The sequence below is a fragment of the Gymnodraco acuticeps genome, unplaced genomic scaffold (genome assembly GCF_902827175.1).
Source record: "Gymnodraco acuticeps unplaced genomic scaffold, fGymAcu1.1, whole genome shotgun sequence".
NCBI lineage: Eukaryota > Metazoa > Chordata > Actinopteri > Perciformes > Bathydraconidae > Gymnodraco > Gymnodraco acuticeps.
Genome location: NW_022991584.1, coordinates 1,364,359 through 1,376,707, shown reverse-complemented (window position 1 = coordinate 1,376,707; position 12,349 = coordinate 1,364,359). Strand labels below are relative to the sequence as shown.

Here is a 12,349-nt window from a genome sequence, read left to right as displayed (position 1 = left end):
TTTGTTAATGACGATGTGCTGTGAGATGTGAGACTGGAATTGCACAGGGGAAAATAACGTAGGCTATCTTTAGATGCGGATTTTGTTAAACTAATATGTTTTCGCTGTGGACCAACACTATACATTGACGGGGAAGGAGGTAGCAATAAAGATAACACCATTAAACAGTTACACAACATAACAGAAATAATATCGATAGCAGCGTCCCTAGCAACCACCTTGGTAACAATGAAAACGTTATGGACGCAATTTCCTGAAGTAATCTTCGTAATAACTAGCAAACTAAAGATCATGTACATCCACTGCACACATAATCTGAAATAACAACTCATATTTCTCGCATCAAATGACATCAAAACGCATTTTAATGGCCAAACTAACTTTAAAATAGGCATTTTCCATCGAGAATAAAACGAAGTTCGGCCATGTTTTTTTTTTCTTCAGGGAGAAATTTGAAGATCACGTGACGTCAAACAGAGCACATGGTGTAGTCCAAACGATAGCTGGGGATTCTGGGTAGTGTAGTGTCTTGTGCCATCCTTTACTCCGAAAACATATTTGTTTCTCCGAATCGAAGGGGAAAAATACAAAAGCATTGCACACAATTTAAACCAATCAATGTTGTGTAATTAAGGATAATCTGGTATTTTTTAGTCGATGAGTAGTGCAGATATCACTGTAAAATCAATCGACAGTAAGGGGAATACTTACTTCCGGGTGTACAATTCTCCGTTATCCAATGAGAATGGACGCTCACATTGCCTTTAAGGGCAGCCGACACAAACGAATGCCGTGCTTCAATGAGCGTCCATAGAAGCATATGGACATCCCGGAAAGCTGAAAATGGACGCTAAGGGCCCCCCCCTTGCGTTGAAAATGGACGCTAAGGCCCCTCCCTTGCGTTGGAAAAAGCCGACAGGGGACTTGACATAACGTCAACATAGGCCGACCTGGGAGTGAGGATGTGTTGTTTATGTTCACCTCAGTGATAGAGCTTTAGTTTGGTTATTTCTGCATTATGGTTGCCAACATGTGTATTGATGTCAGTGACAGAACCTTTTAGTCTAACAATATCAGATTTTCATGTCAGGATTACCATGGCCAAAATAGATCACACTAACCACATAATCACAATTTATATAGAAAATGTAAAAAAACAAGAATTAAAAAACGTTCACAAAGCGCATTATATCAAAACATTTTAAACTTAAAAAACGAACTGTTGAATTCCCATATGTTTTCACATAATTTGTAGAAACTAAAGTAACATGAATCTTATGATTGTATTAACTTCCTCTCTCTCTCTTGCCTTCTCATTTTGTTGTATTTCCTGCATAGAGAGGTTTGTAATGAGATGGAGATGAACCTTGCTGAGGAGCTTTGAAGAAGCTGCAGTTTTGTTCAGAAGCGGTGAGATATGATGCTGCAAAAACGTGTTTCTATACTGCAACCTGATCCAAGAGGTGTGTGTGTGTGTGTGTGTGTGTGTGTGTGTGTGTGTGTGTGTGTGTGTGTGTGTGTGTGTGTGTGTGTGTGTGTGTGTGTGTGTGTGTGTGTGTGTGTGTGTGTGTGTGTGTGTGTGTGTGTGTGGAAACCTCATTAGCATAGCTGTTGGTATGGCATTGATCTCTTCATTCACCTCTAATGAAATGTCTCTCTAATAGCTTCTCATGAGATGCTGAAGGTAATTTAAGTCGCTTCACTCCTCTCTCTTTCTCCCTCGTTATCATCTGGAGAATTGTATTTGTTGTAATGAATTTTTGGAGCACATTTTGGAGAAAACAAATGTCTCCATCTGGTACAGATTTCAATCTAGTTGACTCTTGCAAAAAAACAAAAACATTATTATTTAAACAATGTCTGTCTTACATGACAGATAATATTTTATTATTTTAAATAATGCAGTATTTTCATGTTTTATCCCCCTAAATATATGGCCTGCAGTCTCTTTCCCCGCAGGGTGATGCAGTGATACACAAAGCAACATTGAGACTCATAATTGACTTGACCGGGTGAGGCTGCATCTCTTGATCACATCTCAGATTACAAACCAGCAGTAAATCTGTTGTGGGTTTGACCGTCACTGACAGCCTGACGCACGGCCGCCAAACAGCCACCTCTTTATTTATTCATCACCACATGTCCTATTGATGGAGACTGTATCTGCGCTTCCATCGCAGGCGTCCACTCATCTCCATAAACTCTCCTCTGCGTAATTATCCGTCCAGATGTCCAAAAGTGTGCCGCATATTATCCCCGAACGATTGAAACTCCGCAATAATTGAATAACAGCTGATTAGGGAGGATTAGGTTTGCGGTAACAGGGAGAACATGAGAGTATTTTTTACTTCATTTCACATTTCAGTGCGTTTGAATTTGATCTGAGCTTTAATAAACGAGTGAAAAGGATGATTTCCCCTGACATACCAACATGTCTTTGCTCACTTTCACTCAGATTATTGCACCGAAACGTTATAACTTTCAGTTTGCAGCTTTGTGTTTGTTATCAGACCCTCAAAAAGATAAAGGATGAACCTCAGGAGGTAAACAAATCTGTTGTTGTTTGGTGCTCTGGCATTTGCTCCACTGTTACTGTTTGTCTCATATTTAATTGCCACCCATGGTGTGTCCTAAATACCCTGAACTGGGATATTGTTTTCTTTATCCTGTGACCCGTCACAGAATAAAACACGCTTAATAACCTATCAACAGATGCGCAGACTGTCGCCAAAGACAAAACGTTTAGTGCGCAAACCTAATTAGAATATGCAAATCACCGCGAGGGTTATATGGGACGTTAGGGAGGGAGCTAACGGATCAATCAGTGGGCAGTCTCCCTAATAACAAGCTGAATTGATTAATTAACTGTTAGAGAAATTGGCTAATGTGAGTTTATGATTGTTTATTTTAATTTGACCACTGAAAAAACCGTGACCTGTGTTTTAATTTGCATGTTTCCCTTGTTTTTACAATAGTGCACTGTGGTGTAATCCGATTACTCATCCTTTAAATGGATAAAGTATAGGTTTTATTGGCATGTGTGTCATAATAGATTCGTTTAGAGGTATAATGTTGCTGATATTATTAATGAGACTATTCCTTTGTCAAACCATTTGAACTCTACATTTATCTGCTAAAGTATAGCTGTATATTAATGAATTAGCCCATTTTCTTTTTGGCTACAGTATTTTTAGTCCATAAATCTGGTTTCTCACATGCAGTGTTTAAATGAGCACAAACGTGCTGCAAATTAAGCTCCTCGTTTCAGGGATTTATCCGGATGATTGGATATTTTGGACTCCCGGAGCAGATGATCAGAAACACGGAGAGTTACAGTGAAAGTAAAACATTTCGTTTTTTCTTCACTGGTGATTTATTTTCTATCTAATTTTCATAGCCAAACATCACTTTAAAGCCCCTTCACCTCCAAAAACAAATCTCATTTTCAGCAAAGAAATATCCCATAGCTCTTAATGTTTTCGATTCGTATCTGATGACTTAATAAATAAATAAATATTACTTTATGATATCATGACTGAAAATGAAATTAAGACAACATGCTTTCCTGAGAAAGGCCTAATGATTCTGCTGTCACAACAGCCTGAATATCTAAGTTTTCGTTTTTTGTTGGATAATCTACCCATATCCTCATCAATATCTTGGCAAAAAGATAAATATAATCGATATTTTGTCCCAATTAAATAGCAGAAGTAGTGTCATCTACTTTAATAAACCATGGGGGCTCGTGCAAACTTCAGCGTGGAGTCTCCCCCTCCTGTGATTGGCTGCCGCCTGTTGCCTGCTGGTTAAAAAGCGCAGCAGCGAGGAGGGTAGGGAGATAAAGAAGCAGCATCACCAGGCTGATTGCGTCTGGGACTCTTTTTTGTTTTGGAGGGAGAGGAAAAGCTAAATATTCAACACCATGACAGGGAAGGAGGGAGTTGTGCTCTCTGACACTGAGAATAAACAGAAACCACCCTCACACACCAGCGTGAACCACGGGCTTTCCCAGCATCCGCATCCAGGCTGGAAGATGGCCCCCACGGTGCACCGGCGCACGGGCTTCGGGATCCAGGAGCTGCTCGGCCTCACCAAGGATCCTCCGGCGGCGCCCCGGAGGCCGTTGGAGGCTCTGCCGCACACTGCGCACGTCCTGGCCGCCAGGTCGGTCCTCGGACACGGGGGTCTCGGGGGTCTCGGGGTTGGCATGGGTTTGCTCGGACCAGAGGGAATACACTCGTTTTACAGCCAACCTGCTTTCCTGGAGGTGCTGGCAGAGGCGCAGCACGTGCACCTGCAGCCGCTGCACCGCGCGCCGCGCATGGACACACAGATGGACGCGCAGCACTCCGCCAGCTCGGGTGAGTCCTGAACACACACACTGAGGCCCGGTCACTCTGGGACATAATGTGGGTTCTGGTGGAGGTGTTAATATACCATATTATTCATTATGTGTTTATTATTAACAGTCTAAAATAAGGGGATAGCAGACATTTCTTGCAAATAAAAATGGAAAGCATCTGCGCAATGTGATCGAGTGATAACGACTGCTGAGACTGAAAGTTAATTTCACCAGGGATAACAACTAATCTTTTTCTTTTTAAATGCATCTTATAGGAAACGTTTGTTTTAAAAATAGGGTCATTTCTAAAATAGTTTTTTTCATACTAATTGTGGTCAATGTTTAGGTTACATTTATCCAATGAATAGGGAGAATACGCGACGAAGAACCAATAATGGAAATAATTTAAAGCAGGAAAGCTGACTTTTATTTTTAAATAACCATTTATAAATTAAATGTATAGTTTATTATTTGTATTATTATTGTTTGCCGTATTTTGAGTTGCTCTCTGATGTGTTTCCTCGCAGATTCCGATGACATGAGTCTCTCCTCCGGTGATCAGAAGTTCTCCAAATCATCCATGAGTCAGAGCAAGAAACGGAAGAAAAGACGACACAGGTAAAACACAACGAAAATGAAAACAAAATAATATAACGATGTCTATATATGTATTTATTTGTGGGACTTGCGATGTTAAATATAGGCTTTTATTTAGGGAAATCATGTATGGTTGTCACCAACATACAAAACACACGAGGCCTATTTAAATCCAAGTGTGTGTGATTTTGATAATACGCTGTTAGCCTATTTTTAATATGGTATTAGCTTGAAATGCATATATAAATAACACAATCGTATTGTTGCCAGTTATTTCGTTAAAGATAATAATGAAAAGGCCTTTATTTATTCCTAAAAAGTCTTTTAATTTGTTTTGTAAAGCACTTTGAATTGTCGCGTACAGAAAAGTGCTATATAAATAAACTTGCCTTGAAAGAAAATCAAATGCATTTTTTTTCTTACATGCATTTTGTAAACAAAGAAGAACGACTTGTTATTGTCATTATTGTTTCTGACGTCTACATTTCTACTTCTACTTGTATTCCACAAAAAAAAACCTTTTTATAAGTTGCCATCTTCATTTCATTTTAAATTGCAGTGCAAGGGTATTGTTTCGTTTTTATTTTTACATTTGGGCTGGTGACTGATATTTTTAAATATAGCCTTCAAAATTGAAGTAAGAAGCCACAGAGAAATCCAAATTACAAATGGATGAAACAATAATATATCCTTTTTTTGTTTTGCCTGCAGAACCATTTTCACCTCCTATCAGCTGGAGGAGCTGGAGAAAGCTTTTAATGAAGCCCACTATCCAGATGTGTACGCCCGAGAAATGCTCTCCATGAAGACCGAGCTACCAGAGGACAGAATACAGGTGTGTAATAACATCTGGGCAGTTTGCAGACATGAGATAAAATGTACTTTATTCATATTTGTTTTGGTTGCAGCAGCATAAAACAAAACAAGGCATTGCACATAATAAAAAACTAAATACAGTTCTAAAATATAAACATCTCAAATAGAAATAGAAATAAACCAGCAAGTAAGAAAAATATACCATAATGACCAAATATATATAAATAGGACATGCATTCTTTTGTACCTTACATTTCACATTCTAAATATGCTTTCATTGACATAAAAGAGAAGCAGTAAGAGAGAGAGAAAAAAGGTTAACTAAAAAGTGTATTTAGTCAAATCATTCAGATATTTCCTGCTATAGTAAATAATTAAAACTCTCAAGGCTAAAATGACTGTCAGTCAGTGTGAATGCTGAATTCAGTTCAGTTAGAAAATGATCTTCAGGTAGAGCTGTCCATCATCATCCTCACGCTGCCTTCTGCTTTCACATTAGCAGCCAATTCACCCCTCAGTGTAATTAGTTAATTGAGGAGAACTTATCACCTCTCTCCCTGTGAGAGACAGGCCCTGAGATGAAATGATAACTACATAGAAATTAATTAGCAGGGGTCAGCAGCTGAGCAGAGGGCCCTGCCTCGCTGCTATGAGCATTTTAATTTCCCGTGATATTTGAGCGCCTGTCTCCCATCGATCGGCCCTGGAAATTAACTTATTTTTCAATCAGCCTCTTCGCCCCCGGGGTCACCTCTCTCAGGAAGCACTTCACACACACACACACACACACACACACACACACACACACACACACACACACACACACACATACAGTGAAGACACACACACACTGCCGTGCACACTTAAACTGTTGCTGTCAGAAAGCATGATTGCTCATCTGAGGCCCATCTTTTTATGAGATGGAGGTTATCATCAGATCTACCTGAATAGCTTTCCAGGCTCGGCTTTGATCGTTTTTCATTCCAGGGCTGTGAAACGCACACACGCACACGCACACACACGCACGCACACATTTCCCAGCACAAACCATACCCTACAATGTCATCCTGCCTCCTCGCCCATTTTAGGATGCTCATTTCTTTCCTGTTGTCCTCATCCATATTCACAAGCTGGCTGAGGCTGTTGGAGGCCCGGCTTGGTGGAAATCAATTTAGGCAGTAGAGGAGACAGGAGGAGAATAATGCACAGGCATGCACACAAACAACTGATAAAAGACAACATGTAGTTTATACTGTATGAAGCAATGAAGTATTTATCTCGAAATATCAGGGCTTTTGAAAAAAATACAGGTTATTACCAGAACATCTGAGTAAAGGCCAATGGGAATCTCAAAACCAGTCTACTTCATAAAAAACCTTTTCATTAAATCATCCAGCAGATGTCATTGTTCCATTGATATTTATTTCCTTGTCCAGACGGTAAAATCTTCCTTCTTTGAGTGACTTTGTTTTGTTACAGCTTCAAGGAAGAATTAAGGTTAACGCTTTTACAAAAAGATTACAAAAGGAAAAGGGGATGTTTCATTGGGATTTAAAAAAAAGTTAAATCCTAATTATAGATATAGATAGATGTCAGGTTTTAGGATGCATCCAAAAAAAGGCAACATTTTGCTTTGAATAATAATTTATCTGATTTAGCTCTGTATTTAGAAAATACAATTCATTGTTAATAAATCAGCTCTTTTTCTCTCTTTTTAAAAAAAATCCAGAGGCTATAAATATGTAAATATTGATATGTCTATAATACTACCTTTTTAACCTTATCAAAGACAAATATTTAGGACAAGAAACAAGGAATGTTATTCATTTAGCTTGATCACAATTTATCTCCCATACTTACTTGTAAGGTGGAGGTTTTCTTTCTGGTACAAACGCACTGTAAACTCTAAAGATTTAAGGAGAAAAACTCTCCCTTTAGTGGTTGAATGTGAAAACAGCCTTCTAGTGTCACACTCTGCACATACATCATCCTGCAGAGTGTAGCTCAAACAGAGAGATTATTGAGTGGAAGGCTGTTTATGTTTTGGTTGTAGCTTGAATGATAAATGTTGGATATATATATATTAATGTCCCATACTGCAGAGAACAAGCATTAAAGTGATCAACTAAACTCATCCTTTCTCTGCCCTTCATTTCTCCAGGTGTGGTTTCAGAACCGCAGGGCCAAGTGGAGGAAAAGGGAGAAGTGTTGGGGTCGCAGCAGCGTGATGGCGGAGTACGGCCTGTACGGAGCCATGGTGCGTCACTCCATCCCCCTCCCCGAGTCCATCCTCAAGTCCGCCAAGGAGGGCGTCACAGACTCCTACGCCCCGTGGTTATTAGGTAAATATGATTTTGTAACATGTTCACTGGGAGAATTTCAGATTTTATCGGTAATAAAACCACAGGTATAATACTAGGTCTACTAATATCATATAATATAACCTCCACAAAGATTGCCAAAATAATCATATTCCCATATAAATACTTTGTATATGGTCTCATCATTCTCATAATAGTAACAGCCCTGCGTACAAGTATCTAAAGATTGAAGGTACTGAGCTTTAATTGAATAAATATTGAATTAATGTTAGATTTTGTCTTGTGTATTACACGGATTAAAGAAGTTACCTCATTCTGTCTGTCTGGTGCAGATATACATTTTTGTTCATTTTTTAATACACACGTACTATTTGCCCATTTCTTTTTCAAAGATGAGAGCGTGTTCCCTGGAGAAATCTGCTCTTGTTGACATGAACATCATTTTTCTATATTAGTCTGTCTCGTGGTGTTTGATGCAGGGCTTATGATTGGTTCTAACAGGAAGTGGGAGCTGAGCCTGGGTCATGCTAGGAGCCAATAAAAGTGTCAGCATGTCAATAAAGGGTCGATACAGTGATAATCCCACTTAATCAGGACAGATTAGACCAACTGTCCCGCTCCCCTCGTGTCAATTGATTGGTTTAAATCAATTAGCTGCCTCTAATTGAATAAGAGGTTCTATTCACTGATCTATCCTCTTTCTCTTTCACACTTTATTCCAATGTCAAACACCTCAGTACACAATCAACCAAAAGCATCAGGACATTTAAACTTCACAAGGAAACACTCAGTTATCTAAGCCTGCTCTGCAAACTCTAACTGAACTGAATGTATTTTCCCTTCAGGAATGCACAAGAAGTCAGTTGATATCCCACACACCTCTCCTGGAAATCCCTGCAGCCTGACACCACCCCCACCAACTCAGGAGAAACCAATGGACAAAGTGATGGAGGAAGAGGCGGAGAAAAGGATGAAAGACACAACTAACACACCTATTTCTAAAGAGTTACTGAGGGAGAACAGTATCGCTGCGCTGCGAGCGAAGGCGCAAGAGCACAGCGCCAAGGTGCTCGGGACAGTTTCAGAAAGAACAAATGTCACGCACAAAGAACAAGCTGAGGACAATGTGACGAAGCAGGAGACGGCAGAGGTGGAGAAGTGTGACTGAAATAAGATGCAGGAAAACAGACCGACGGTGAAAATACCTGCAGAGCGGAGATTGCACTTCAGAGGCAGAAGTCTTGTTGTATTGGTTGAGTCTAACCTTGATGCATGTTGAATCGCTGATAACGGTTGATAAGACCTGCAGATCAAACATCATAATCATAGATAAATAAATCAAAATGTATTTCCTTTCTTGATCTTATCAGGTTGCTAAAGTTTATTTAGCTACAACAACTGTGGTTTCCTAACTCAGCCAATTACATTATTACAGCTCTAAGAAATATTCGAGCTCTGACATGTTTCTTTAACATTTACTGCAAATCTTCTGCTATGGAGCCGCGTTAAAAAAATATATATTTATTTTCTTTAAAATAGATCATTAACCTAACAGTTCTGTGACATGGCAGCTACTTTTATGCAACTGTGTGGTTCTTTCAACAAGCATCTGAAGCAAGAAATGGACTCTAACTGCTCAAAAGGTGCTGACAAGAAGATGATTGTGACCTCTGACATCCCTGGAATTTCAGCTGGGTGACTGAAAATCAGTCCTGTGAAAAGATTACAAGATTAAATATTTCATGTTACAACTCTTGTGATGTACATACTGCAAATATTGTCCAATAGTACTGTTATCTACAGTTAACAATAATTATCTGTGTCTGTATAAATGTAACCGTAGCCTGAATAAAATGTACTGATATTTAAAGCCCCTCTGCTCAGAAATGGGTTTTGATTTGTCTTCTCCTTGGTGTTTGAGCTTTACTGTGTTTGAGCTTTTTAGTGTACTGTACATCACCCTGATGTATGTGCACTAAAAAGCTGTTTACACATTCATCTGTAAATCTGAGGTTTCCTGTACTTCAGCATCATTATAGAGTGGCGAAGTCCCTCCCCTTCCGGGGGAGCTCCATGTCCTTATTTCGGAAAAATTATGTATTGAAGTCAATGGAGAGAGAAAGATTATCTTTCGATCCCGTTTTAATTGTGCCACGAATTATGATGTTTGTCAATGAAAAAGATAATTTTGCAAGTAAAAAAAATCCAAATGTGTCGTAAAACTGTGAAGTAACACATTTGTTGTGTGAAACCGCTCAATGAACTACATCTCTGGTCTCGCAGACTAGCACAACGAAAACACGTCACCAAGATGGCCGTCACTACTGTCTTGCCAAACAAGGGATTGACTACCCTCACTATCACCACAATGAAACACGTCCAGAAGAATGTCATGCAAAGCTGCCTGCCTGCATGCCTTCCTTTGGTTCTCTCTGAACTGCCTGGTCTTTTTAATGTTTAATGTCAACCATTTGTGCAGATAGCATGAAGTAGAACAGATCGCCGATTCTAATGTAGCGTTAGCATTTCTCCCCCGGGCTTAAATGGTGTATTATAGAATGATCACACCGGTGACAGTACTCTTCAAAGGGTTCACGAAATATGAATACTCTTACTGTTTAACATTTTGGGTTACTTGATGTTACTTCATATTAAGGCTAATAAAAATGACAAGGCTGTAATGCTAACTAACGTGCTAGCTACTAGCTAGGTAGCTAACTTGATCCAGCCACTCCTGGTCCTTTCATCAGACGGGAAGCGAAAGAACGAGCGAGACCCATTGCTGGTATGATAACTGAGGTGACCTACTGTAACCCCAGCTTCTATGAGTAAATGGCGCAGCCCTCTAAGGCAGTGCTTCTCAAAGTGTGGTCCGTGAGTATATTGGTAAAATTTCACATTTGAAATAAATACATTTATTTAAGTTTTTCGCACTCTCGCGGGAATATCTCCGCAATGGAACGAGCTTAAGTTTCACTTTCGATTGCATGATATAGCCCAGATAAACACCTTCATCACACATGTTGCCACTTGTTTGTACCATTTTCAGGCGATTCGTAAAAAATGATGTGTTTTTGGATATTTGTGGAGTTAGGTGGTCCGCGAGCGTTTTTGTATTGGTTAAGTGGTCCTTGGTATGAAAAAGTTTGAGAAACACTGCTCGAAGGCTATCGTTATTGGGTAATCCCCCTGCGCCCCCGCGCAGCACTGAAACACTTGTAGTCCACGCCCACCCGCAAGGTGGGCCCCACCCCAGACAATCTGCTCCCATTCAACATAACCTTTCTTCAGCTATTCGTAGAGCCAGTGGGGCCCAGCACTTATGGCTGTACCATTTACTCATAGAAGCTGGGGTTACAGTAAGTCACCTCAGTTCTATTTCGTATATGGCTTCGCCCTCTAAGGCTATCGCTATTGGGTTAAGGGCGAAGCATGATGTAGTCTGCGCCCCACTGGGTCCGCCCGGCACTAGAAGCACAGACACACCTGCTCAATAACACCCCCTGCCTGTTGTGCCATGCGTAATGGCGCATCACCGTCCCTGGAACATAGCAAGACATGCCTATATTCCCTGACGGGGTGAAGGCTGGGAACAATACATAGGCCTACCAGCCGCTGTGAGAAAGTAGAGACGAAGGTCCCACCTTGCCCAGCGATCATAGAGGGGGAACAGCAGCTCTCTGCGTGTCAGACAGGTAGGAGAGCGCCCAGCTGGATCCCTGACGTCACTCACTCTGACCAGGCACTCCACTCTGTACAAAGTGTGTCAGAGGAAAAAGGAACCTCAGTCCCTCCTATAAGAGGGAAAAAGGGCCGCTCTCCGCGTGCCGAGAGGCAGGAGAGAGGTGCACAGCTGGCTCCCTGACGTCACTCACTCCGACAGGACACCCAGTACAGGGTACAGGATTACCCAATAGCGATAGCCTTAGAGGGCGAAGCCATATACGAAATAGAACAACCTGGTACTAAGCACACAGGCATCTTGTTAAAGTTATCTTATCTTAGCCAGCGCCAACGCGCCATATAGATAGATTATATCTATATGGCGCTGATTTTAGCTATCTCTTAGTGGAGGAAAACAATTGTGACATCACTTACGCGACTCTGGGATTTGTAGTCTTTCTAGTTGCGTATTTTGCATAGTCTTATATTTCAACAGTTTTACGACAAACTGTGACTTTTTTGACATGGAAATTATTTTTTAAGATTAAAAAACATGTGTAATTCATGGCACAATTCAAACGGGATCGAAAGATAAATGTTCTCTCTCCAT

The 12,349-nt window shown here is 40.4% G+C and overlaps 1 protein-coding gene across 2 annotated transcripts; it reads left to right on the top strand.

Moving 5' to 3' along the window:
• The first annotated feature begins 1,614 nt into the window (after window positions 1-1,614).
• vsx2 (visual system homeobox 2) lies at window positions 1,615-9,979 on the top strand. Of its 2 annotated transcripts, XM_034197747.1 has the most exons (6): window positions 1,615-1,684; window positions 3,991-4,361; window positions 4,870-4,960; window positions 5,651-5,774; window positions 7,917-8,097; window positions 8,922-9,978. In XM_034197747.1, exons 2-6 carry the CDS (start codon window positions 4,034-4,036, stop codon window positions 9,242-9,244), a joined length of 1,047 nt encoding a protein of 348 aa, XP_034053638.1. In that variant the 5' UTR covers window positions 1,615-1,684; window positions 3,991-4,033; the 3' UTR covers window positions 9,245-9,978. The 2 variants fall into 2 exon arrangements, with proteins under 2 accessions (XP_034053638.1, XP_034053636.1); XM_034197745.1 differs by lacking the exon at window positions 1,615-1,684 and having other exon boundaries at window positions 3,830-4,361; window positions 8,922-9,979.
• The last annotated feature ends 2,370 nt before the right edge of the window (window positions 9,980-12,349 follow it).

What these genes read in the sequence shown, in the direction of transcription:
- vsx2 (XM_034197745.1), top strand. Translation starts at nt 3,923, where the DNA reads ATGACAGGGAAGGAGGGAGTTGTGCTCTCTGACACTGAGAATAAACAG. An exon ending in CGGAAGAAAAGACGACACAG is followed by an intron (nt 4,961 to 5,650) that starts GTAAAACACAAC and finishes TTTTGCCTGCAG; the next exon opens with AACCATTTTCACCTCCTATC. An exon ending in TACCAGAGGACAGAATACAG is followed by an intron (nt 5,775 to 7,916) that starts GTGTGTAATAAC and finishes TCATTTCTCCAG; the next exon opens with GTGTGGTTTCAGAACCGCAG.